This window comes from Moschus berezovskii, chromosome 7, assembly GCF_049115385.1.
Source record: "Moschus berezovskii isolate FMDL1 chromosome 7, NW_MosBer_1.0, whole genome shotgun sequence".
Classification (NCBI taxonomy): domain Eukaryota; kingdom Metazoa; phylum Chordata; class Mammalia; order Artiodactyla; family Moschidae; genus Moschus; species Moschus berezovskii.
Window position 1 is genome coordinate 113,565,998 of NC_142466.1, and position 27,681 is coordinate 113,593,678.

General features: G+C 43.1%; 1 protein-coding gene across 1 annotated transcript in view; it reads right to left on the bottom strand.

The window, feature by feature from the left end:
• The window catches only part of ASTN2 (astrotactin 2), a 1,049,203-nt gene that overhangs the window by 623,352 nt on the left and 398,170 nt on the right, over window positions 1-27,681 (bottom strand). The window contains exon 6 of the mRNA XM_055427750.2: window positions 9,753-9,899. Within this exon, the coding sequence (XP_055283725.2) occupies window positions 9,753-9,899 (147 nt within the window). The remainder of the gene's footprint in view (window positions 1-9,752; window positions 9,900-27,681) is intronic.

Here is a 27,681-nt window from a genome sequence, read left to right on the forward strand (position 1 = left end):
GGCAACCCACTTCAGTATTCTTCCCTAGAGAATTCCATGGACAGAGGAGCCTGGCAGGCTACAGACCACGTGGTTGCAAAGAATTGGACACGACTGAGCGACTAACACACTACATGTGGTAATAGAATTAAAGGAGGCAATGCCTTGCAAAGCACTCATCGTGAGGCCCGGCGCTTAGCAATGTTCTGTAAATGTTACTAATTCACAGCGCTGTTACTATCACAATCAATTGCTGGAAGGCTTAAACAACAGGGTCTATATGGATGCAGTGACAAGTATCCATGACCCCCCCGGGAAGCCTGTGTCATTCATCACCCACCTCCAGGGAACATCAGTGGCTCGGGACCCAACTCAGGTAGCGCCTCCTGCCTCCTCCAGACATCCTCTCCTTGGCACCTCCGTCTCCAGCTTGGGCTGCGTGGCTGCCCCTCCGCTGTTTCCCAGAAAGCCCAGTGCATACCCCCTTAAGAGGTTCACCACACTGCTCTCCTATGTCATCTCCTTGGCGGTGTCTCACTACCACCAAGTTGGGGGAGGCCAGAGATGTTGTTTTATCTATCTCTGCAACCCCAGCATCTGAGCAGGCTGCGGAGGTTGGTGAACTATTTTTGTTGACCACAGGAAGGCGGCAAGAAGGAAGAAAACACACTATAGATGAATCAGGAAGAGGTGTTGCTCTTACTGAATTTTTAACTATTTAATTTCTTCCTTGGGGCCAAGATAAGCCTCTCTAAAATTGTACCTTCTACTTATCTGGCCATACCCATGAAGACCTCTTCCCAACTTCTTTATCACCTTCATAAATAATAAAACACTGAACAAACAGAAAGGGAAAGCACAACATTCTCATCGTCAGATCTATTCTCACAGCTGGCCAAGTACTTCCACACTCATCAACCTCACTGACAATGATTTGAGGCAAGGCGCATTAACACCGCTATTAGATGAGAAAAATAAGAATCAGGGCAGGTGGATTAATACGCCCAAGGTCACAAAGGAGAAATCAGAAGAACTGGCAATAGAACTCACATCCCGTGGACCACAGATTAAGGCACCTAACCTCTTCCATATGCCATTCTCTCTCCGTGCACTGCACCCCTGCCTCAACCACTGTGCAAACACCAAGCCAAGAATTACAGAAATCTAACTCTACATCCTTTAGCTCCATTCCATCAAAGCTCCCACCTGCCTTTCTCTCCTTCTGGTCAAAAGACAAAGTGGCCTTCTGCTCACAACAGCAGAATAGAATTATTAATGCAAATAAATTAAAATGCCCTACCCCTTGCCACCATTCTCTGCCCCCAGTTTCTACTAATATATTTTTGGACTCGATCTGCTATCAAAACACAGAAATTAGTCTCCAATTTTAGATGTCAAACTCAGTTATCCCTTCTGTTAAGAAGGGAAATTAGTAACAATTCATCCTGGTCGGAAGCCAAGCTAACATCGTAGCACAATGTATCATTAAAAATCCCAACTCAACTGTCTGTTGTGATATCTTTAAAAGCTTGAGCATGTTCAGCTGCTTAGGTTCTATGGGCTTTGTTCTCTCTCAAGTCCCCTGTCATCTTTAACCTGGGGATCAGTTACTATTTAAGGAAGAAATGGCTTTGACACATTTTTTTTCATTCCATGGTTTTGTGGACTTTTCTAATGAAGAGAGTTGATGAAAAAAAAAAAAAAAGGATTCCACTCTAGGGGGTCTCCACAGCTCCCAGCACCAGCTCCAGGCCATTGCAAAGCAAGCTGTCCATTAAGTACAAGAAGAGGGAAAAGGGAAAAAGTTTTCACAGTTTATAATTATATTACCAGTTTCATTACAGATCTCATTTTAATTCTGACTGAAACCTCGCCTTGCCTTCTCCCGCACTCTCTCACGTATAGTTATTAAATCTGGGTTGGAGTTCAACCTATTCTTCCTGATTTCAGCATATTAATATGGTTTATTGGTATTTCATTGCCACCTCCCCACTGGGTGTTCTGAATCTCAGCTCAATTTATAGTTTCCCTTCTTCCTGGGCTCTGGGATAAAGCCTGTTTCGTTTTGATGTTGGGGAATGGGGGGCATGATGTGAGTTTGATTGGAGCTTCTTATCTTTGGGGATGGAAACAAAAACCTTGGGGAGTGAAGTCAATTATAAGAAGAGGAGGCAGTATCAGATTTCATGCACTGTCATTCATCAGAACGTAGCTTCTCAGGGCCTTTGCATCCACCTGCCTGCGTCCTCTGCCTTCATTCATTTCCCTGCCATACTGTTGTATACCTATGGAGTCAGAATCTCTGTTAGGCTTTACAATAGTTTAGGACACGACTAAATTTCAGTCTGGCTATTACAATCACTTCATTTATTTATTTTCATTCTACCAAAGCTTTGGGGGACACTCTGTTTTGGATGCTGTCCTAGGTGCTGAATGTAACGTGCAGAACAAACAAATGGGATGTGTCCTTCAGGAGCTCACAACTTAAGGGGTGAGTACAATATTAACCAGGTAAGAACATGATTACAAATAGAAAAGCATGCAATCAAAGAATAGAGCAGGGCTCAAGGAGAATGAATAGTTATGGGCCCAACAGAGGCTATGATATGAAAAATGGAGGTCGATCACTGTTGAGTAAATGAAATTTGTCTCAAGGAAACTGAGGAGGTGAGAGCAATTTTCTGAAAGCGAGAAAAACATGTGCAAAGGCCTTGAGGCAGGAGACAACCAAAGATATTCAAGGAAACAATTGGAGAGAGAATGGTAAAAGGTGAGGCTGGAGAGGCAGGCGGGGCCTGATTTCGCTGGAACTTAAAGGCCATGTTGAAGCGTTCAGTCTTTACAACAGGTACAATAAGAAATACTTAAACAGTTTTATGGGAGGAAGCAACATGTTGAGATTTTCCATTTTAAAAGACAGCTCTGTTTTCAATGTTGTGAAAAGACTGGAGAGGTGCTTCATTTAATACAGAAGGCCAGTTCTCAGGACCATGGCGGTAATAACAATGACGCACGCATAACAATAAGAGTGATGGAAACTAGACAACGGGGTTATTAGAAAGGTGCAAATACAGTTCCGTGCAGTGTTCAAGGGAGGGGCAATTATTTCTGATGGGTGTTTTCTTTGAAGAAGCTTTGGGGGTTTTGTTGAAGAAGCTTTTCTGGAGAAAGGAGAAAATCAGACGTGAGGAGTCTTGCACTACACGGAAATGAGGCTACACAAGGCAAAGCCGTCTATCTGTCTAAATAGCATTAAGTGTGTGCAAAGGAAAAGGCAGAGGTCATCTTGAAGAGCACCTTTACACATGAACATGCTCCATGGTACTCAAAGGTCTGAAATAAAAGCTGAATGTTACAAAACAAAGCTACAGATGACCCCAGAGAGCAAGATGACCAAGGACCTACTCTCTTTAGACAAGCTGCTTGGTGGTTTGTGACTAAGCAGACACCTTCACGGTGGTGTGATTTCCACTTGCAAGAATGGAAACTACTTCTCCCGTGTATTCAAATCACTGCACACTTGCTCTGAAGTCAGTTATGAACCTCATTCCTCATTAACGGCACGGCCACACATTAGCTCACACTCTTGGGTGGAAAGGCATAAAGCAGGGGTACAAGCAAATAAATGTAGAGCAAGATTCATTGTATATAATGTTGTGTTCAAAAGCAGCTACACATGGGGCATATTAATGAACCAGGGCATCCTAATGATGAATGTTTCCACTTGATAACTTCATAGGCTGGTAAGGAACCCATAATCCCCAATTTCTCAATCACAGGGAACAGAGAAGACACGAAAAAAGTTAATGCTAAGACATTAACTTGACTTTAACAAATAGATATTTTTGCAGGGATATTTATGCCAAATGAGCATATCAACATAAAAGAACACAGCTTGTGTTTAGGTTAAAATGAAAGCATTAAGTCACTCAGCTATGTCTGACTCTCGGCAACCCCATGGATTATAGCCCACCAGGCTCCTACTGTCCATGGGATTTTCCAGGCAAGAATACTGGAGTGAGTTGCCATTCCCTTCTCCAGGGGATCTTCCTGACCCAGGGATGGAACCCAGGTCTCCTACATTGCAGGCAGATTCTTTACCATCTGAGCCACCAGGGAAGCATGGTGGCTTCCATGATATGCTCAAGAGACATCACTGGCCATAACCCATTCCTGAGTCTTACTCCATTTCTGAGTCTAGTCAAAGAATGAGTGATACTCAGGGATGAAGCAGTAAAGAATAAACAAACATGCTCCAAAGGTCCTAAGGCTTTTAATGTTTTAAAAATTTATATTCTGGTAAAATGGCTCCAATTTAAACTATTTGATACCAAAGCCAACCATATTCCTTCACTTTTCTTGTGTGGCTTCATAGAAATGTGGTCATGTGTTTTCAGGAAATTCCATATGATGGGGAACTCATTACTTTGCAATGACCCCATTCTGATATTAAAAATTATTATCACAACTACTAACATTTATACAATTTATTGAGCCATTACTAGATCTCAGGTACTGAGCTAAAAGTCTTACGAGCATTATTTCATTTATTCTTCACAATAACGCTATGAGATAAGTACTACAATTATCCCCTCCTTTATAGATGAGAATAAGCTTAGAAAGTGGAGATATTTTCAGGCTAATACTCAATTTTCTCCCATCTCTGACCACCATCATAACCCATATATCTTTAATTTTGCTTCCTGGGGACTTTCAGAACAAGCCTGCTCCCTTTTCAAGACAAATAATAACTGTCATGGTCATTTTTTTGAAGGCATGGCACATGGAAAAAGCACGGATAAGTGGTTTAGGTTGGTTTGGGCTTTCATAGCTTGCTTCACTTCTGTGTGTTAATCTGGCTAAATCTCTTAACATCTTTAAAACCTACCTTCCATGTATGCAAAAAGAGGATGCTAAATCCTGCCTCACAGTTCTGCTTTGAGAATTAAATTAGTAACTTTATGTAAGGTGTTTGGAACACTGCATATTCATAACAGATATGCTCAATAATTCCAAGTTCACTTTTTGTCTGAGTTCCTTAAACACTTCTTACAGAATGATTTTCTTCCATTGTTTCCTTAAGAAGCCATTACATATTGACAATATTTTTCCAATCTCTTGGCTGCAAGTCCTTTATCTTGGATGTCTTCCAACATATCATTGACCTTCTTAAAGTACAATTGCCAGAACAAAACAGAACAGAAAACTCTAGGCATAGCGGTATCTATCTATACTAGAGTGAAACCATTTTACCTGTTTAATCTCGACAACTTATTCCTTTAAAAGTTGTGTCTTCTACTGGATTATTATACAGCCAGGATATTGGGTGAATATATCCTAACATATACTGGAAGCCCCAAGGATTGGAGAAACTAACATTTCAACTCATATGAGCTTTTAATGTAAACCAATATCTATTTATCAATAATGATACCTTTAGGGAAATTTAGATGAAGACCAAATCCATGTGATAAGAGTTGCTTTGTTATGAAGCATGGGGACCACTCACATGATATTCAGTGTTACTGGCAATCACTGGAATTGCACTATGAGGCAGCTCCATAAATTAGCATTGATCAAGGTCAAAGATGGAAGAAAACAAAGCCCCTTAAGAGGGCTGCAAGAGGTCTCAAGGAGTTATTACCCTGTTAGATGAAAGTAAAGTAACACAGAAATATTGATGCAGCTTTCAAACTTCTCGTAAGGGATCTCCTTGAGTTCTTGTTAAGACCATTAATACTTGGGATCTACTCATAGAGAATATGGTTCACTAGTTCTGGGGATCATGAGACATTTGGGTTGTCTAACCCAAATGCAGATCACTTGCAGGCCACAGCTGAAAAAATCAATGCCAAATCCAGTCAATTTGGACACAAATCTAGTCCATCTCTTCACTAGGTGCTTAGCAGAGCAAAAAGCTACCAGTGGCCTTGAGAAGGACCAGACAAAGGAAGGGGTGATATTTGCCAAGGACTTGGATGGGGATTCTGTTAGTATTGATTGTTCTTGCCAGCTGGGCTCTGGACAAGTACTATATCATGCTGACCTTTCTGTGTAACAGGCAGAAAGTATCAAGTACAACTATGTTGTAACACAAGCACAGAATCCATTTTTTTTCCCGCTGAAGACCAAATCCCATTACTCAGCCACCTTCAACACTTCAGCACCATGGACAGCCCAAAGGCACGCAGTTGACTAAGCACTCTAAGAAAGGGTTGGCGGCAGTTTGGCAGCTTAAGCTTCATGGGGAAAGGTAAGAACGGTGAGAGCTGCCTTGGCCATGGTCCTTGGATGGCCTTGTCTTGATGGATTCTCTCCCACTTGACGGGGGTTGCTCCCACCATGACAGACGTCATTACGACAGTGTTGCTGTCTATAACTCAGCCAGTGGCCTTGGGTTGGGGGGGCCTATATTTCTATTTGGCTGTATAAATATATGTTTAAAAAAACCACTGATTTATATACATGCAATCTGTATTCTTTGTGTATGCTCTATCTGACTGCATTTACAAGTATTAATGCCAAGTGATGGTAAGAGTTCAAGAAAATAGGTACCATTGTCATCACTTCTCCTCTTGCCTTTCTGCAAAACATTCTCATGTTATATTTCCAGAAATCAGAGTTAGAAACCCTACCAACTTCAATACATATGTCTTTTTTTTCTTTGTTAGATCATGTCCCTCCCTCATGGAAAGCAGATTTTTTTAGAAAGCATATAGTTGGGAGATAGGAAAATCAAAGGATCACCCTGTCCTTGAAGAAAATGGCAAAACTATTGTGATGTCAGAATGAGGCCAGAGATAAGTCAGACAGAGAAAGACGAATACTGTACGATAGCACTTTAATTGGAGAAGGCAATGGCAAGCCACTCCAGTACTCTTGCCTAGAAAATCCCATGGATGGAGAAGCCTGGTAGGCTGCAGTCCGTGGGGTCGCTAAGGGTCGGACACGACTGAGCGACTTCACTTTCACTTTTCACTTTCACACATTGGAGAAGGAAATAGCAACCCATTCCAGTGTTCTTGCCTGGAGAATCCCAGGGACAGGGGAGCCTGGTGGGCTTCCGTCTATGGGGTCACACAGAGTCAGACACGACTGAAGTGACTTAGCAGCAGCAGCAGCACTTTAATGTGAAATCTAAAAAGGACAACAAATGAGTGACAATAACAGAAAAGAAACAGACTCACAGATACAGAGGAAAAAAAACAAAAAACAGTGGTTACCAGAGGGGAAAGGAAAAGGGGAAGGGGAAAGATAATGGGAGGGGATTAAGAGGTATGAAGTACTATATACAAAATAAATAAGCCATAAGGATGTACTGTTTGACATAGGGAATATAGCCAATATTTTACATAACTGTAAATGGAATGTTGTCTTTAAAAATTGTTAATTACTATGTTGTATACCTGAATCTTTTATAATATTGCACATCAACTATACATCAATAAAAATAATTCTAAACATTTAATGTAGGGGCTAGTTCACTATGGTGAAGTGGGAGCAATCACAGGAAGCTTTAGTAGAAGTCAAGGTTTAGTTTCAGGGAAAGGAGGTGGAAGCTCCTCTTTGGACAGAACATACTGAACACATTGGTGCTATGTTGTAAACACTGTAACTTAAAAATTATAGATAAAATTGAGTTGCAATGGAGTAAGGTTGACAAATATACAGCAAGGCTCTCAAAAACATCTAACACATATCCAATCAGAAAAAGATTTAAAAAAAAATAATGGTACTCATATGGTGCTTAAGTCAGAAGGGTGGTTATCCATGGGAGGGGATTCAACTGGGAGGGGGCGTAAGGAAGCTGATGGTTCTGGTAATATTTTATGTTTAATCTGGGTGAATTCATGTAAAAATTCATTAAGCTGCATACTTAATGTCTTCTTTATTATATTTATGATAACTTTTAATACATTTAAAAATAATAATAATACCAATAAGGACCTACTATATAAGACAGGGAACTTCACTCAATAGTCTGTAATAACCTATATGGGAAAAGAATCTGAAAAAGAATGGTGTGTGTGTGTGTATAATTCAGTTTGTTGTACACTTGAAGCTAACACAACACTGTAAATCAACTATACCCCAATAAAGATTAACAATAAAAAAGAAGATGTGGCATATGCAAACAACGGGATAATACTCAGTCATAAAAAAAAGAAGGAAATAATGCCATTTGTATCAAAATGAATGCAACCAGCGATACTCATCCTATGGGAATTAAAGTCAGAAAGACAAATATCATTTGATATCACCTACATATGAAATCTAAAATACAACACAGAGGAACTTATCTATAAAACACACACAGACTCATGGATATAGAGAATAGATTGGAGGTTGCCAAGGGGGAGGGGGAGTTGGGGGTGGGGTTAGCAGATGCAAACTATTAAATATAGAATGGACAAACAACAAGATCCTACTGTATAGCACAGAAAACTATATAAAACATCCTGTGATAAGACAAAACAGAGAATAATATTAAAAATGTAGGCGCATATATATTCTAAGTTGCTTCAGTCATGTCTGACTCTTTGCGATGCTATGGACTGTAGACTGCCAGGCTCCTCTGCCCATGAGGATTCTCCAGGCAAGAATACTGGAGTGGGTTGCCATGCCCTCCTCCATGGGATCTTACCAACCTAGAGGTCTCTTACCTCACCTGCATTGACCGGGAGATTCCTTACCACTAGTGCCACCTGGGAAGCCCCATAAAAACGTGTGTATGCATGTGTGTACACGTGATTTTATATATATATATATATATATATATATATGATTTTATATATATATATATGATTATATATATATATATATGATTCACATATATATATATCTTTGCTATACAGCAAAATTTAACACAACATTGTAAATCAACTATACTTCATTAAAAAAAAAAACTCTTTTTCCAAATGGAAGAGTATAGAGAAAAGTAATTCTTCTGTAATGTATAAAAAGGAAGAGTTATATGTGTTGTAAATTGTAAAAAAAATAATAATAACGCCAAGTGTTTGGGGAAACACATCACATCCTGCTGGATGTACGGAAACTGGAGCCACTTTCTGGAGGGCACTTTAGCAATAGATATCAAGCACCTTAATCAGTTTCTTGGACCATGCTTTGCGAATGACTACAGCAACTACCGTGTCTCATTAATCCAAATTAATTGGGTGAAGAGTAAACAGTAGGACATAATATGCTTGTAAAGTGCATTTACAGGGAATGAGACATGAGTATAATCCAGGACACTCAAGGAAGTTTCCACAAAGCTCATACAGTCTTCTCTGTCATAGTTTTAATTAGCAAAGACTGTTCTTTTTGGGGGGAGTGGCACATTTCGTTAGGAACAGCAGACTCTGGGAGATGGTGAAGGACAGGGAAGCTGGCATGCTGTGGCCACGGGGCTGCAAAGAGTCGGACATGGCTGAGTGACGGAACGACGACAGCAGCGGCAGGAGGCACTAGCTTGATAAGAAACAGCAGGTTCTCTGAAGTGCTCGATCCTTCTGCAAACTCACGTCTGAATTCTTCATTAACAAACCTTATCCTTGCCCATGGAATAAAAGCAGTCTTTAGCTGTATTAAATAACCCAGGATTCTAAATGATGAAGACCTCTTTTAAGGTCTTTGGATGCTCTCTGTAGTTTTGGCAACGTAATTCTGAGGTTGGGCACGCTCAAGGGGGGAATGTTCATGGGAAACATTCGACCAGACAGGAATGCCAGGTGCCTAGGAGGAGTGGGGCGTCTCTAACGCTCAGCTCTTACCGTCTGCAATGAAGTGCTCGGGCACGTGCAGAGTCACCTTCACGGTGAGTGGACAGGACATCTGACTGCCACACACCATGGCCAGGATGCAGGAGCTCACGGCAATCAGCGTCAGGGCCGTCTTGTTCACTGGGCTTTTCAGCAAACCTGGTAACAGGAACACACACAAAGATATGTGAGTCCACAAGGTGAGGAGACCGGAGGAGCCTGGGGCTTGGGAATCCTGTTGTTTCCCAAATGGGAAGTAGGAAAAAGAAACCGCATTCCCCAGTCTCTGTGCTTGCAATGACATCTCAGGGTCCCTTGTTGAGTCTTTTTTTTTTTTCTTTCAATTGTAATTTTTTTTTTAAGTTTTTTAATTGAATTTATTACTTTTTTTTTTTTTTTAATGTTCTATTCTTTTGGCCATGAGGCATGTGAGATCTCAGCTCCCTGACAAGGGATTGAACCTGTACCCGCCGGCATGGAAAGGCAAAACCTTAACCACTGTACCGCTGGGAAGCCTCTATTTTGGATCTTTAAGTGAAAGTGAAGTCACTCAGTCGTGTCTGACTCTTTGCAACCCCGTGGACTGTAGCCCACCAGTTTCCTCCTTCCATGGGATTCTCCAGGCCAGAATGCTGGAGTGGGTTGCCATTTCCTTCTCCAGGGGATCTTCCTGACCTAGGGATCAAACCCAGGTCTCCTGCATGGCAGGCAGACACTTTACTGTCTGAGCCATGGTCTGAGCCTATATTTTAACCTACTACAAAACAGGTTTATTATCCCTTTTGGTATAAATGAAAAGAAACAAATTTCCTCACAATTGTGGCAATTCTTACCCCTCCCCTCCCAATTAGACTGGTCATTCTTAATATTTAGATGATATTAAATTTTCTACTCTCTTTAGAAGCAATTGAGAAGATGCTGTATTGTTGAACTCATCAGGCCAAGGGAAAGGAGCATGGGCTTTGGAGTTTGACCACTATGAGTTCAAACCTGGGCTTCAGTCCTCACTGGCTGTGCTTTCATTTTTGAACCTCAGTTTTCTTGCGCGAATGATAAGGATAATAATAAAAGTTCACAAGTGCTTGTGATGATCACGTGGCATGGTGTATATACAATGTCTGTCATCTAGAACGGTTTTACATACTATTTGAGGCTGATCAGTTCAAGTTAATTTCCCAAGCATTTACTGATGACCTACTATGTGAGACACACACAGAGCAGAATAAGAAAGTTCTTGCTCTTCAAGAGCTTACAGGCCAGGGGCAAAGGCAGGCTTGTACATGCGCGCTAAATCACTTCAGTTGTGTCTTACTCTTTGTGACCCTATGGACTGTAGCCCACCAGGCTCCTCTGTCCATGGGATTCTCCAGGTAAGAATATTGGGGTGGGTTGCCATGCCCTCCTCCAGGGAAGAGGGAATCTTCCCAGCAAAGGAACTGAACCTGAATCTCTTATGTCTCCTGCATTGGCAGGCAGGTTCTTTACCACTGACACCACCTGGGAAGCCCAAAGGCAAGCTTATCCACAGCTGAGTAGAAACCAAGGCAAGTTGTGCTAAGAGCTACTAAAGAGGACACAGGATAGTGGCAGGGGAAGGGGAGAAAACTAGACAGTTTCACTGATGCAGTAGAATAAGTAGATAGATTGGATCTGCATGGCAAGGAGAGCCAGCAGAGAAATTCTGTGGACTATGTCCCGAGCCCACACTGGATCTCATTATTTAGGCTCCACTATTCATATATAATTTCAAGGCTTTGATTACCATTTCTAAAGCAATGATTCCCCAATTTCTATCATCCTCTGGACTCTTATCTGGAGCAAACCTTTATGCCCAAATCTCGCAGACATCTCTCTCTGAAAATCCCACAAGTATGACAAAATGACATGTTCAACATTGGACACGTTACTTTCTCCTGAAAGTCTCCTCCTTTTCCTGGTCTCTCCAAAGTTTTGAAAGCACCATCCCTTAAACTGGGCAGAAGCCTAGATGCCATCTTTCAGTCTGCTGTCTTCCTCCTTCACAGCATTTAAAGAGCATGCAGCCCACGTAGTCGATGCCCTTAGCATTTCTACCTCTTACCCCGCATCTCTACTACTGTTTGTTTGCTTGTGAGATGAGGGAGGTTTGGGCACATTTTCGCTCCCGATTCCCTGGTGGAGCCCCTTGAACTGTTACACAGCATCTGCCATAGGATGTGGTCCATGCTGCTTAGCCTGGCAGATATCTGAGGCCTTCATGGTGGGTCCCTCCGCTCACGCCTCTGTTACTCTCTCCTACCCAGCTGGCCCCAGTGCTGGCAGGGCGGAAACCCCAGAGTGAGCACTCTCCATCATGTTCCTATCAGCATGGCAGTTATTCTAGAAGTTAAGTCCACTTGTTTTCTTGTCTCCCATCCCTCACTGAGACTAATTATAAATGTGAATTCCTCTCCCTCTAGAGAGATAGATTTGTCTACATTTGCTGGGTTTCTTAAAATATCTCATTCAAACACTAGAATCTAGTAACTTGATGGTAAACTCCTTGAGGGAAGGCACTGTCTTCTGCTCATCACTGTGTCCTGATGCTGAGTGCAATGTCTGGAGTACAGTAAATAGATTAAAAACAGGTTTAGTCACTCAGTCATGTCCGACTCTTGTGACCCCGTGGACTATAGCCTGCCAGGCTCCTCTGTCCATGGGATTCTCCAAGGCAAGGATACTGGAGCGGGTTGCTAGAATTTCCTTCTCCAGGGGATCTTCCTGACCCAGCGGTTGAACCTGGGTCTCCTGTATCACAGGCAGACTCTTAACCAAGAGTGGCTATTTATGAGCCACCAGGGAAGCCCCTATGGTAGCATCTCAGTAAATGCATTATCTGGTAGCATCTCAGGAAATGCATCATAACTTCCGGAAGTGATGATAACAATATCAGCAACAAGGCACTGGCAGTGACCTATCAAAAAGCACAGCAACCATACACAATCGACACTTAGATTGATAGACCTGATGGATACCCTTGACAGCCCACTTTGGGATTCCTGTATGAATGTCTGTTTTTATTAATAACCAGTGAGCTCCTTGAGGGAAGGGATCCCATCTTCACTATCTTTATGTCTCTCCTGCCAAGTTTACTGCCTAGAACCTAGAAATTACTTCATTTAAAATAAGGGCTTTATCTTTATTGCCAGTCTTAGAATAAGGCATGGGGTTTCCCTGGTGGCTCAGCTGGTAAAGAATCTGCCTGCAATGCAGGAGACCCTGGGTCAATTCCTGGGTCTGGACAGTCCCCTGAAGAAGGGATAGGCTACCCACTTCAGTAGTCTTGGGCTTTCCTTGTGGCTCAGATGGTAAAGAATACGCCTGCAATGCAGGAGACCTGGGTTCTATTCCTGGGTTGGGAAGATTCCCTGGAGAATGGCATGGTAACCCACTTCAGTATTCTTGTCTGGAGAATCCTCACGGACAGAGCAGCCTGGTGGGTTACATTTCATGGGGTCACAAAGAGTTAAACATGACTTGAGTGATTAAGCACAGCACACAGAACAAGGCACAGCCTGTAGCAGGGGCAATTCACATATCTATGGTTGCGATAGTTAGGGAATGCTAGTTAAATAGAGTATTTAACTTTTTATCTTAGCCAGATAAAAAGATGGTTAAGATAAAAAGATAGTTCTGGTGTTAGGAGATGGAAAATCCCTAAAGTTACAAAACGACCATATAAAAAACACACTTTTTTCCTCTCATCTGGGACCACAAGGAGCTGTTTCAAACTTTGATGTTATCAACTGCTTCATAACTAAACAGAAGAATCAAGTTAACATGTCAATGTTTTCTACCAGAAAGGGTATGAACTAGGGCTTGGTGCCTTGTGTAGGTATTTTCTTAAAAAGTCAATATATTACAACTAGCCTGGATAGTTAACAAGCCTTTCCCTATCCTGCCCCCAGATATGAGTTAGGAGCAGCACTGAGCTTCCACTCCAGGCTCCACAGAGGCTGTTCTGAGAGAAAGAACATGTGAAAACGAGGCCGACATGAATAAACTCTTGGGAAGGTGAACCAGGTCCAGAGTGTAAGCTATAAAAAGTGCCTCGAGGCACCTGGCACTGGGGATGTGGACACCCTGAAAGGAAAATGGTGCCCTGTGGGTGGTCCAGAGGGCATCTTTCAGACTGGTTGTTGCAGCAATAGGAATGGCTGTAATCAAGACATTCTGTTCACTAATTAGCCAGTTATGGATATACCACCCAGGCTCCAAGGGGCTGATTTCTGGTTGGGGGAAGAGAGTTGAGGAGCAGGAGAGGAATTGTTTGTACTAGCTCCCTGGGCCCATGCTGGGCCCTCCACTTAAATCTTCAGAGTAATCCAGAGTCTTTAAGAGTCAACAGGGGACTTCCCTGGTGGTCTGGTGGTTAAGAATCTGACTGCCAATGCAGGGGGCACGGGTTCAATCCCTGGCCTGGGAAGATTCCACATACTGTGGGGCAACTGAGCCCATGCACTGCAACTACTGAGCCCGTGCTCTACAGCCTGAGTGCAGCAACTACTGAGCCCGTGTGCCTAGAGCCCGTGCTCTGCACAAAAGAAGCCACCAAAATGATAAGCTCCTACTTGCTGCAACTAGAGAGAGCCCATGCACACCAATGAGGACACAGCACAGCCAAATTAAAAATAAATATTTTTTTAAAAGAGTCAAGGGGTGAGGAGTAGAAGTAAAGTCATATTAGCTTGTCGGTTGTTAGTTTTCTTATCTGGAGAATAGGAATAAAATGACCTTTCCTTCAAGACTGTTGTAAGACATGAGACAGCAAATGTCAGATGACCTGCACAGTTTCTGGCATAAGATAGACCCTTGGTAAAACGGTCATTTCCAAGCCAGACACTGGTATTTATCTCATAACTGATAGCAGAAATCAGGACTTATTTATCTCTTTGTCCAACCCATTATCAGAACATACTAGGAACTGAATGATTCTTTATAGAAACTGAAGCCACACAGAGTGGAGCGTGCAGGGAGAGTTTTAAGAAGCAGGAGTGGAAGAGAGAATGCAAATGAACAGCATCCTGGGGTAGCCATTTACTCAGAGAAAGCCTGAAACACCACAGTTGTCTCTGAAGTCTGGGAAGAAGAAAGCATGCACGTCAAGTCTGCACTCGGGCCAGATGCCCATGGAGCAGCCACCAGGGCTTGGAGGGTTTCCATGGCAACTGGCCCTGGCAGAAGCTTCATAGTGGGACGCAAACAGAGGTGACTTTTTAAGAGTTCTTGGCCTAGGGAACTGATGATCAGCACTTAGCTCTGAGTCGGGCCTGTAGACAGCTGCAAGGTAGAAACTGGCTATCCCATAATATACAACCCCTCCTCATCCAGTCTCTGCACTGCAGTGCAGGAGGCAAAGGCCTGGAGGGAAGAGAACCTCCGCTTGTTAGGTTTCTGTCATCCAGGAGCTATGCCTAACACACCCACCCATCCATCTTTCCAACAAGTTTTTACTGAATACCAGCTCTTCCCTCACACTGTTCTAGTCAAGGGGGAAAAAAGTAAACAGCCAATGTCCTTGAAGCTAACGTTTTAGAGGAGAATTATCTCATTCAGCCTTTGGAGCAAACTGTTACTACTATCTCTGTTTTGCACAGGAATAGGGGCAGAGTAATTAAAGTCAAAGGTCATGTCAACTGCAAGTGACAGAGTCAGGATTAGAACTGGTTCTTTTTTTCCCATTTATGTTTTAAAATTAATTTTATTGAGTGTAGCTGATTTACAATGTTGTGTTAGTTTCCGCTGTATAGTGAATCAATTACATATTATACATATCCACTCTTTTTGAGGTTCTTTCCCCATATAGGTCATTACAGAGTACCTTTTTTTTTTTTTAACTGAAGCATAGTTGATTGATTTACAGTATTGTGTCAATCTACAGCAAAGTGACTCAGTTATACATACATATACATTATTTTTATATTCATTTCCATGATAGTTTATCATGGAGTATGAAATATATCACTGTCCTACATAGGAGCACCTTATTGTCTATCCATTCAAAATGTAATAGCTTGCATCTACCAACACTGACCTTCCAGTCAAACCCTCTCCCTCCCCATGCCCCTCCACCCCCACACTCCCCTCCCCTGGCTTGGCAACCACAAGTCTGTCCTGTGTGTCCATGAGTCTGTTGCTGTTTTTTAGATAGGTTCATTTGTGCCATATTTTAGGTTCCACACATAAGTGGTATCGTATGATACCCATCTTTCTCTGACTTCCTTCTCTTAGTGTGATGATCTCTAGTTGCGTCTGTGTTGCTGCTAGACCCAGTTCTTTCCACCCTCTCCTCCAGAACCCCGCCACCTCCCACTTCACCACAGAATAAGAGTCCCGGGACAGCATCATGCCATTGTTGAAAAAGGATGGTCTTAAGAGCCAGACATGCCTATCCTGGCTTAACCACAAAAATCTCAGTGTGTCATTTCCCCTTTTTCCTAACCCTAAGAAGACACAAGGTCTCCATCTGAATAAAAAAAAAAAAAAATGAGAACAATGGTCTTCTTTCAGAACTGATGTGAAGACAAAATAAGATGATGCTTGTAACTGGCTAAAAAAAACTCAGTAAATGAGAGCTCCAGATCAGAACGGTGAGCATCCTTCCAAGGCAAGGGTCACGGTTATCCCTGGTTACAGCCCAGTGTGTAGTTTCTTCTTCACCACTTGCCAGAGAGCGGACTGCGCTGTGGGAATAGAATTTCCCCAGGGTGAACTGAGACTGGAGAAAGCTAGTAATCGAATTTCCCTTTCATTCACCCTTCCTCTTACCCCGCAACTCCTCTCGTGGCAGCGAGAACAGCATAAAATGCATTGCTTGAGAAATTCAACCGGAAATAACTCGGCATTGTTGATCCACATGCTGCCTATAATTTGGGGTTTGATTGATTCTCAGTTTGGAAATGCCAGGTTGAGAGAGGAAAATCAAATTTACGTTAAACTTGGATTGAATCAATCACATTTTACAATGAAGAAAATATATCTAACCCCATCAGGCCACTGTGAATGGAAAGCCTAAGGCTGCTATGCTGCCACTGAGTCCTTCCACCTGGTATCCCGGAGGATGAGAGGCTGGGTCCAAAGCTGAGAAGCCATTTCTTTCTTTAAGTGGCACATGGAACTGTAGTGAGGGACAGGGATTCTAGGAACCCAGACATTAGGGTGAAGGAGCCCCAAAAGTAGAAGTGCCACTTAGAACAAAACAAAGAGGTTTGGTATAAGATTCTGGATATAGAGATTTAAATCCAAACTCTTCCCTTTTAGAACCTTCTAACTTTTGGCTTCTCCATCTTTGGCGGCAAAATTAGAGATATCAAGGGAACATTTCATGCAAAGATGGGCTCGATAAAGGACAGAAATGGTATGGACCTAACAGAAACAGAAGATACTAAGAAGAGGTGGCAAGAATACAAAGAAGAACTGTACAAAAATATCTTCACGACCAAGATAATCACGATGGCGTGATCACTCACCTGGAACCAGACATCTTGGAATGTGAAGTCAAGTGGGCCTTAGAGGGCATCACTACGAACAAACCTAGTGGAGGTAATGGAATTCCAATTGATCTATTTCAAATCCTAAAAGATGATGCTGTGAAAGTGCTACACTCAATATGCCAGCAAATCTGGAGAACTCAGCAGTGGCCACAGGACTGGAAAAGGTCAGTCTTCGTTCCAATCCCAAAGAAAGGCAATGCCAAAGAATGCTCAAAGTACTGCACAATTGCACTCATCTCATGCGCTAGTAAAGTCATGCTCAAAATTCTCCAAGCCAGGCTTCAGCAACATGTGAACCGTGAACTCCCAGATGTTCAAGCAGGTTTTAGAAAAGGCAGAGGCACCAGAGATCAAATTGCCAACATCCTCTGGATCATGGAGAAAGCAAGAGAGTTCCAGAAAAACATCTATTTCTGCTTCATTGACTATGCCAAAGCCTTTGACTATGTGGATCACAATAAACTGTGGAAAATTATGAAAGAGATGGGAATCCCAGACCACCTGACCTGCCTCTTGAGAAACCTGTATGCAGGTCAGGAAGCAACAGTTAGAACCCGACATGGAACAACAGACTGGTTCCAAATAGGGAAAGGAGTACGTCAAGGTTGTATGTTGTCACCCTGCTTATTTAATTTATATGCAAAGTACATCATGAGGAACGCTGGGCTGGAAGAAGCACAAGCTGGAATCAAGATTGCTGGGAGAAATATCAATAATTTCAGATATGCAGATGACACTACCCTTACGGCAGAAAGTGAAGGGGAACTCAAAGGCCTCTTGATGAAAGTGAAAGAGGAGAGTGAAAAGGTTGGTTTGAAGCTCAACATTCAGAAAACAAAGATCATGGCATCTGGTCCCATCACTTCATGGGAAATAGATGGAAAAACAGTGTAAATAGTGTCAGACTTTATTTTTTGGGGCTCCAAAATCACTGCAGATGCTGATTGTAGCCAGGAAATTAAAAGACGCTTACTCCTTGGAAGGAAAGTTATGACCAAACTAGATAGTATATTAAAAAGCAGAGACATTACTTTGCCAACAAAGGTCCGTCTAGTCAAGGCTATGGTTTTTCCGGTGGTCATGTATGGATGTGTGACATTGTACAGGAGACAGGGACCAAGACCATCCCCATGGAAAAAAATTGCAAAAAGTCAAAATGGCTGGCTGAGGAGGCCATACAAATAGCTGTGAAAAGAAGAGAAGCGAAAAGCAAAGGAGAAAAGGAAAGATATAAGCATCTGAATGCAGAGTTCCAAAGAATAGCAAGGAGAGATAAGAAAGCCTTCCTCAGTGATCAATGCAAAGAAATAGAGGAAAACAACAGAATAGGAAAAACAAGAGATCTCTTCAAGAAAATTAGAGATTCCAAGGGAACATTTCATGCAAAGATGGGCTCGATAAAGGACAGAAATGGTAGGGACCTAACAGAAGATATTGAGAAGAGGTGGCAAGAATACACAGAAGAACTGTACAAAAAAGATCTTCACGACCAAGATAGTCACGATAACGTGATCACTGACCTAGAGCCAGACATCTTGGAATGTGAGGTCAAGTGGGCCTTAGAAAGCATCACTACGAACAAAGCTAGTGGTGGTGATGGAATTCCAGTTGAGCTATTTCAAATCTTGAAAGATGATGCTGTGAAAGTGCTGCACTCAATATGCCAGCAAATTTGGAAAACTCAGCAGTGGCCACAGGACTGGAAGAGGTCAGTCTTCATTCCAATCCCAAAGAAAGGCAATGCCAAAGAATGCTCAAACTACCGCACAATTGCACTCATCTTACACGCTAGCAAAGTCATGCTCAAAATTCTCCAAGCCAGGCTTCAGCAATATGTGAACCGTGAACTCCCAGATGTTCAAGCAGGTTTTAGAAAAGGCAGAGGCACCAGAGATCAAATTGCCAACATCCGCTGGATCATGGAGAAAGCAAGAGAGTTCCAGAAAAACATCTATTTCTGCTTCATTGACTATGCGAAAGCCTTTGACTGTGTGGATCACAATAAACTGTGGAAAATTCTTAAAGAGATGGGAATACCAGATCACCTGACCTGCCTCTTGAGAATCCTGTATGCAGGTCAGGAAGCAACAGTCAGAACTATACATGGAACAACAGACTGGTTCCAAATAGGAAAAGGAGTACATCAAGGTTGTATATTGTCACCCTGCTTATTTAACTTATATGCAGAGTACATCATGAGGAACGCTGGGCTGGAAGAAGCACAGGCTGGAATCAAGATTGCTGGGAGAAATATCAATAATCTCAGATATGCAGATGACACTACCCTTATGGCAGAAAGTGAAGAGGAACGAAAAAACCTCTTGATGAAAGTGAAAGAGGAGAGTGAAAAGGTTGGTTTGAAGCTCAACATTCAGAAAACAAAGATCATGGCATCTGGTCCCATCACTTCATGGGAAATAGATGGAAAAACAGAGGAAACAGTGTCAGACTTTATTTTTTTGAGCTCCAAAATCACTGCAGATGCTGATTGCAGCCATGAAATTAGAAGACGCTTGCTCCTTGGAAGGAAAGTTATGACCAACCTTGATAATATATTAAAAAGCAGAGACATTACTTTGCCAACAAAGGTCCGTCTAGTCAAGGCTATCGTCTTTCCCGTGGTCACGTATGGATGTGAGAGTTGGACTGTGAAGAAAGCTGATCGCCGAAGAATTGATGCTTTTGAACTGTGGTGTTGGAGAAGACTCTTGAGAGTCCCTTGTACCGCAAGGAGATCCAACCAGTCCATTCTAAAGGAGATCAATCCTGGGTGTTCATTGGAAGGACTGATGCTAAAGCTGAAACTGCAATACTTTGGCCACCTCATGCAACGAGTTGACTCACTGGAAAAGACTCTGATGCAGGGAAAGGTTGGGGGCGGGAGGAGAAGGGGACGACCGAGAATGAGATGGCTGGATGGTATCACCGACTCTGTGGACATGCGTTTGAGTGAACTCAGGGAGTTGGTGATGGATAGGGAGGCCTGGCGTGCTGTGATTCATGGGGTCGCGGAGAGTCGGACACGACTGAGCAACTGAACTGAACTAAACTGATGTATGGATGTGAGAGTTGGACTATGAAGAAAGCTGACTGCCGAAGAATTGATGCTTTTGAACTGTGGTGTTGGAGAAGACTCTTGAGAGTCCCTTAGACTGCAAGGAGATCCAACCAGTCCATTCTAAAGGAGATCAGTCCTGGGTGTTCATTGGAGGGACTGATGCTGAAGCTGAAACTTCAATACTTTGGCCACCTCATGTGACGAGTTGACTCACTGGAAAAGAGTCTGATGCTGGGAAAGGTTGGGGGTGGGAGGAGACAGGGACGACAGAGAATGAGATGGCTGGATGGCATCACCGACTCGATGGACATGAGTTTGTGTGAACTCCAGGAGTTGGTGATGGACAGGGAGGCCTGGCGCGCTGTGATTCATGGGGTTGCAAAGAGTCGGACACGACTGAGCGACTGAATTGAACTGAACTGAACTTTTGGCTAGTTACCAACAGGGTCAGAACCTTGGTCCTCTAATCTATAAAACGGCAATGATAATCCCCAACTGGTAGACAAGTTGTGTGGGTTAAATGAGAGACTTGTACTATAACACTGAACACACATACTTAGGGATCGATATACACTCTCAATGTCATTCCTTTCATCTCAATTCCTTAAAACCCCACCGCCCAACACTCGGCATCTACATGGATATCAAGAGGTCGTGTGATGCTCTGGCCCAAACTGGAATTCTGGCTTTTACATTTACCTGCTGGTCCCCATGGGTAAGTCACCTGACTTCTCTAAGCCTCAATGTCCTTGTCTGGGCATTGATTCATTCAATAAGAAGCTATTTAATGCGCATCTACTATCTGCCTCCCAATGTGGGAGATGCAAGAGTCACAGGTTCTAACCCTGAGGTTGCGAAGATCCCTTGGAGGAGGGCGTGGCAACCCACTCCAGTATTCTTGCCTAGAAAATTCCATGGGCAGAGGAACCTGGCAGGCTACAGTCCACGTGGCCACAAAGAGTCGGACATGACTGAGCAACTGAACACACATACATGTGTGTTCACATACATGTGTTAGGCATCACTTGTTCCTCTCTCCTACGATTCCACTGTCCATAAGCACATCTGGATGTATTAGGGGCTCAATAAGGCTCTACTGAATGAATGCGTGAGTGCGTGAATGCTTAAGCGTTGTTCCCCTTTCCACCAAGGGGTGTCAGCATTAGAATACTGCTATGGGTTCTTTTCCAGTCAAGTGTATTCATTTCCTTTCTCAGGCAAAGATCGGTCCCTGCCCAGCCAGAAGTCTAGAAGAAAAGCCTGTGAGACGCTGCCAAGCCTCCTGCATGTCAGGGTGACCACCGCAGATGGAGGGGGTGCCCCAGGAACCTCACCGGCAACCTCATGGTCGTCCTGAGCTCCTGGGCCTCTGTGCTTCCCCGCGTATTTCTGGAAACTAAAATGGGGACACGGCTGCCGAGTGCAAGTGTCACACTGGAGGCAGGAGGAAAGAATATCTGAAACTGGGGCTTCCTCAGAACTCTGGGGAAGGCGGCCTCCTTTCCTTCGCCTGCCTCGTGTCTGGATTCTGCACACAGTACTGCCGTGTGATGTGTCAGCACGGGGCCTCCTTTTCCCTGCCTTGCCCACCAGGGCCCAAGTCTCTCCTCAGCCTGCCCCCTTTCTATTTCTGCCGTGAACTAGTTTCTTGTGTTCTCTGGCTCTCTGAACCTGGCGCTATCAAATCCAAAGTATGTCCGTTTGTACTTTCCCAATCTTCTACCTTCCCTAGGATTTTCCTTTAGAAGATCTGTGCAAGTGTTCATCAGGCTTTTGCATACTTCCAGAGACAGCAAACTCACCCCTAGGAGGCAGCAATTCGGTGTTCAGATACTTGTTCTAAACAGTCCTAGACTCCCACTCTGCGAGTCCACTTCTGCCATCCAAGCCAAAGAGGACGCACCTAAGGCTTCCTCCTGCAGTCAGGTACGTAGTTAAAGGTCAAAATGCGGTTGCCTCGAGTCTTCCTCTGCCACACCAGATATTGCTAGCCTTACTTTATTTCTCTAAAGTCATACTTTGAGTCTCTTTATTACACTTCACATAGATTTGCTCTTTTACAATGGCTTTATTAGCAAAGAATGCCATCATCCTCATTAACCAACATTCAAAAAAAAAAAAAAATCAGCTTTGTGCCAGACAATGTAATTAGCCATTTTCACCTAATATCTCACATTCACAGAAACCTCATGAGAGGTCTACTATTCCCTCTTCCCCACTTTACAAATGGGAAAATTGACACCGCCACTTGCTAAAGGCCACGCAGCTCAAAGGTAGTAGGGCTGAAATTTTTAAAAATCCAACTCGAGAGCCCAAGTTCTCAACCATTACCTTCCACGACTTCTCCATCAGCATGGTACATGTGATGTGAGCAGAAACCAATCAACCCTGTTAATTCCCTGACAGACCTCAGCTTGCCCTTGAACCTGCGGGGACTATGTATGATTCTTAATAGCCTCATTGTCCCACCACTGACCATAGGTCTTCCAGGGGACCTTGGCATCAGTGGAGGGAAGCTTATCAGAATTATCAGAAGGGCAGGTGGTGGGAGGGGCAAGCTAGATGGCTGTTTCTCTTCCTCTCTGAGCCTGAGAAAATAGTTCAGTTGAGCTACGTGGAGCTGACCGTTATCCACGAGGTCCCTGGGGAGCCCTTTGGGCTGGCTGTGAGGAATGGATCTGTAGCACAGGCCTGGATCACCCTGTTGGTGAGAAAGGCACTGACGGCAGACACGGAATGGGGCTGCACACAGCTGGCTCCTTGGATATCGCTGTGGCATTTGCAGACACCTGTTCCAGAAACCATGAAGGCAACTTCAAGGCGATGACAGTGGAGTGGTGACAATGGTGTTGGTGATGAAGATGGCGCCAACTGTGCCATGTTCCTTTCAATTCTTGTTAGTTTACAAGTTACTCACAAACATTTCATTCACGTTTTACAAAAATGCAATGCAGTGGGTGTTGCTATTATCTTGAGAATACAAATGAGGAAGCAGAGACTCAATAGTGAACTCATATATTCCAGGAGAACTCATGTATTCCAATGGTGAACTCATGTATTCCAGGGGAATAACCTGATCCAGGATCTAGTGCTCCTTCATAACTATTGACCCAGGTTTCACTGATGAGATGGGAAGGTAGGATTAGAACATCCGGAACCACTGATCACACAGTGCACCTATATGCCCCATAGAGCCGGTGCAATATTGCCCACAAAACAAAATGTATCTTGAAAAGAAAAAAAAAGATTTTCAAAAAATTCTGGGACATGCTACATTCTACAGTCACCTCTTAAAGTGCTAGGACATCTATCTGGCATTAAAATGTTTAAAAAGGTCTACATTAAATTCTCTTCAGAAGAATGTTTCCCCAAAGTGCTGCTATACAGCAGAATCAATGTTCCGTGGAACGAAGTAGGGAAACTAATGAGCTAGTTTAATACTTAATAATAAGAGTGCTGTTAGGAATATCAGCAGTTCCCAATAATTAACTGTTGCTCCTATGCCTGTTCAGTTCAGCTTAGTCGCTCAGTCATGTCCAACTGTTTGCGACCCCATGGACTGCAGCACGCCAGGCCTCCCTGTCCATCACCAACTCCCGGAGTTTATCCAAACTCATGTCCATTGAGTCAGTGATGCCATCCAACCATCTCATCCTCTGTCATCCCCTTCTCCTCCTGCCCTCAGTCTTTCCCAGTATCAGGGTCTTTTCAAATGAGTCAGCTCTTCACATCAGGTGGCCAAAGGATTGGAGTTTTAGCTTCAACATCAGTCCTTCCAATGAACACCCAGGACTGATCTCCTTTAGAATGGACTGGTTGGATCTCCTTGCAGTCCAAGGGACTCTCAAGAGTCTTCTTCAACACCACACTTCAAAAGCATCAATTCTTTAATGCTCAGCTTTCTTCACAGTCCAACTCTCACATCCATACATGACCATGGGAAAAACCATAGCCTTGACTAGACGGATCTTTGTTGGCAAAGTAATGTCTCTGCTTTTTAATATGCTATCTAGGTTGGTCATAACTTTCCTTCTAAGTAGTAAGTGTCTTTTAATTTCATGGCAACAATCACCATCTGCAGTGATTTTGGAGCCCCAAAAAAATAAAGTCTGACACTGTTTCCACTGTTTCCCCATCTATTTCCCATGAAGTGATGGGACCAGATGCCATGATCTTAGTTTTCTGAATGTTAAGCTTTAAGCCAACTTTTTCACTCTCCTCTTTCACTTTCATCAAGAGGCTTTTGAGTTCCTCTTCACTTTCTGCCATAAGGGTAGTGTCATCTGCATATCTGAGGTTATTGATATTTCTCCCAGCAATCTTGATTCCAGCTTGTGCTTCTTCCAGCCCAGCGTTCCTCATGATGTACTCTGCATATAAGTTAAATAAGCAGGGTGACAATATACAGCCTTGACGTACTCCTTTTCCTATTTGGAACCAGTCTATTGTTCCATGTCCAGTTCTAACTGTTGCTTCTTGACCTACATACAAGTTTCTCAAGAGGCGGGTCAGGTGGTCTGGTATTCCCATCTGTTTCAGAATTTTCCGCAGTTTATTGTGATCCATACAGTCAAAGGCTTTGGCATAGTCAATGAAGCAGAAATAGATGTTTTTCTGGAACTCTCTTGCTTTTTTGATGATCCAACGGATATTGGTGATTTGATCTCTGGTGCCTCTGTCTTTTCTAAAACCAGCTTGAACATCTGGAAGTTCACGCTTCACATATTGCTGAAGCCTGGTTTAGAGAATTTTGAGCATTACTTTACTAGCGTGTGAGATGAGTGCAATTGTGTGGTAGTTTGAGCATTCTTTGCCTGGCACTGGGTTAAAATTTTTACTTACATTTGCCTGCTTAAACTTTTCAACAGGCTTGCAAAGCAGAAATTATGATCTCTATCTGAAAATGGAAAAGATAAGCCTTAACCACTGGATGGCATCACCGATTCTGTGGACATGAGTTTGAGTGTACTCCGGGAGTTGGTGATGGACAGGGAGGCCTGGCGTGCTGTGATTCATGGGGTCGCGGAGAGTCGGACACGACTGAGCGACTGAACTGAACTGAACTAACCACTCGGAAGAGATGGAGGACAGTTTCATAGTCAGTCTCATCTGACTACAAGGTCTATAGTCGTCTGGCTCCCAAGCATTAACAGAAAATGTAGTTTTATGCTAACACGAAGAGATACTTGTACCCCCATGTTCACAGCAGCATTATTTACAAAGGAGACATGGAAACTGCCTAACTGTTCAGCCACAGATAACAAAGTTGCAAGGCGCACACACACACACACAAAGAATTTCATTTAGCCATAAAAAAAACAAGGAAATCCTACCATTTGTGACAACATGGAGGGTCTCTGAGGACATAATGCTAAGTGAAATAAGTCAAATGGAGAAAACTAAATACCATATGATCTCATTTATGTATGGAATCTAGAAAAAAGAAAAAACACCATGGAAAAAAGAGACCAAATTTTTGGTTACCATGGATAGTGGGTGGAAATAGGGGGAACTGGAAGGCTGGTGAAGAAAAGATACAAACTTCCAATAGTGAGATAGACAGATACTAGGGATGTTTGTACAACATGATGACACGCAGTTAACCCTGATGTATAGTACACAGAAAAGTATTAAGAGGGTAAATCCTAAAAGCACTTATCACAAGGAAAACACATGTTTTCCTTCTCTTTTGTTGTTTCTTTTTATTGTATCTATTTGAGATGATGGATGCTAAGTAAACTTATTACAGTAATCATTTTGCAAAATATGTAAGTCAAACCATTTTGCTGCACACTAAATTTACACCATGATGTACATCAATTATATGTCAATAAAGCCAGAAAAATGTTTTTTAAGGAAAATGGACTTTAAGAGTCACAGGAAAATACATTCAAGGAAGGAAAAGAGGCAGGTACAAGAGGCCATTGTAGAAGGTTAAATACTATTCATCTGGAATTTAACAGGCTGATGGAATGCATTAGGGAAAGGAAAAAGATGCTGTACTCTGTAGGTGAAATTGCAGTGCGTGAATGAGAAATCGTGGAGATGATTCAGAAGAGCTACAGTCCTAGAAACACTCAGAAATAAATGGGAAAAAAGGAGGGAGAAAAGGTCACATTTGAGTCTTGATTCACAGGTGATCATCAGCGGGTACCGACTTACGAAAGAAAAAAAATATTCAGATAGTGGGGCTTGATCCTGGAGGTCACCCTCTTAGACTGCAGGCTGTCGAGCTGCATCTCCACCCTCAGCCCATGCCACCCGTGCAAAGGGGAACAGCAAGAACAGTGGAGACCAGGCAGTGGGTGCAAAGGGACAGGGCAAAAAGCAGCCCCACGTTTCCATGGCTACCAGGAAGAGCAGGGCCAACCATCTCCCTTCTTCATAAAAGACACACTTCCAGCTGCTTTTCCTAGGAGCTTGCCAAAAAAGTCACTCTTCCATTCTCTTAGAAGATACTACTGGACTTTGGTTGAAGGCCTGTGAAAGCAGGAGGAGAGAAATGCTGTTTTTATTCATTTCATATTTACTAGGTCTGCTCTGGTGGTTTTACCACCCGAAATTCTTCTATCTCACATGTCTACTGTCAACTCTAGGCAACGGGGATGCTCTTTGACACTGGAGGAAATGGAAACTCAGAGAGTTTAACTGACTTGCCCAAAGGCTCAGAACTCGCAAGGGGGCAGGGATGGAATAGGAACCAAGGCCTCTTGACCTCCAGACTCAATCTCTCGTCCGCTGCACCACGTTTCCTCTGAAGGGAGAGAGCATTCTCCAGTCTCCCTTTGTCTCCCTCCTCACCTTCTCCTGGTTCTCAGACTACCTGAGAAACCGCGGAGAAGAAGGCTCAGCCTGGTGTTCTATAAACTCTCTGCCACAGTTACATCTGCCTGCCCCTTTCCCCAACTCAGGCTGCATGCATTGCCCATGACGATCTGTTGTCCTGCCCACTTTTCCCAGCATGCCAAAGGGAGACCAACTTTTCAAGACCAGCGAACTCCTATCTCCTGGAAGTCTGTCCTAACCATTGCAACCCACAGGAAACCCAAACTCTTCTTAATTCTTAAACCATATGTATTATCTGTTCTAAATTCGACTCACAGAAGCTCAGGATCACAGAGGAGTCAAATGGCTTTGAGCCTAACGTATAACACAGTGTGAGTAAAGTTGGCAGGCAGTTTCCTACAATGTTTCTCGTCGTGGCCATCCACCTCGAGTCTGAACATCACCTGGAGGCTCATTAACTCAAAAGAAAACCCACTTAATTGCTGTTACTGATGATAATCTTTTAAAGCACTCTGTATGTATAATATGTTGTGCAAAATATTTTAGATATTACTTGATTCAATCAATCGTAAAGTTTTGTTAGCCC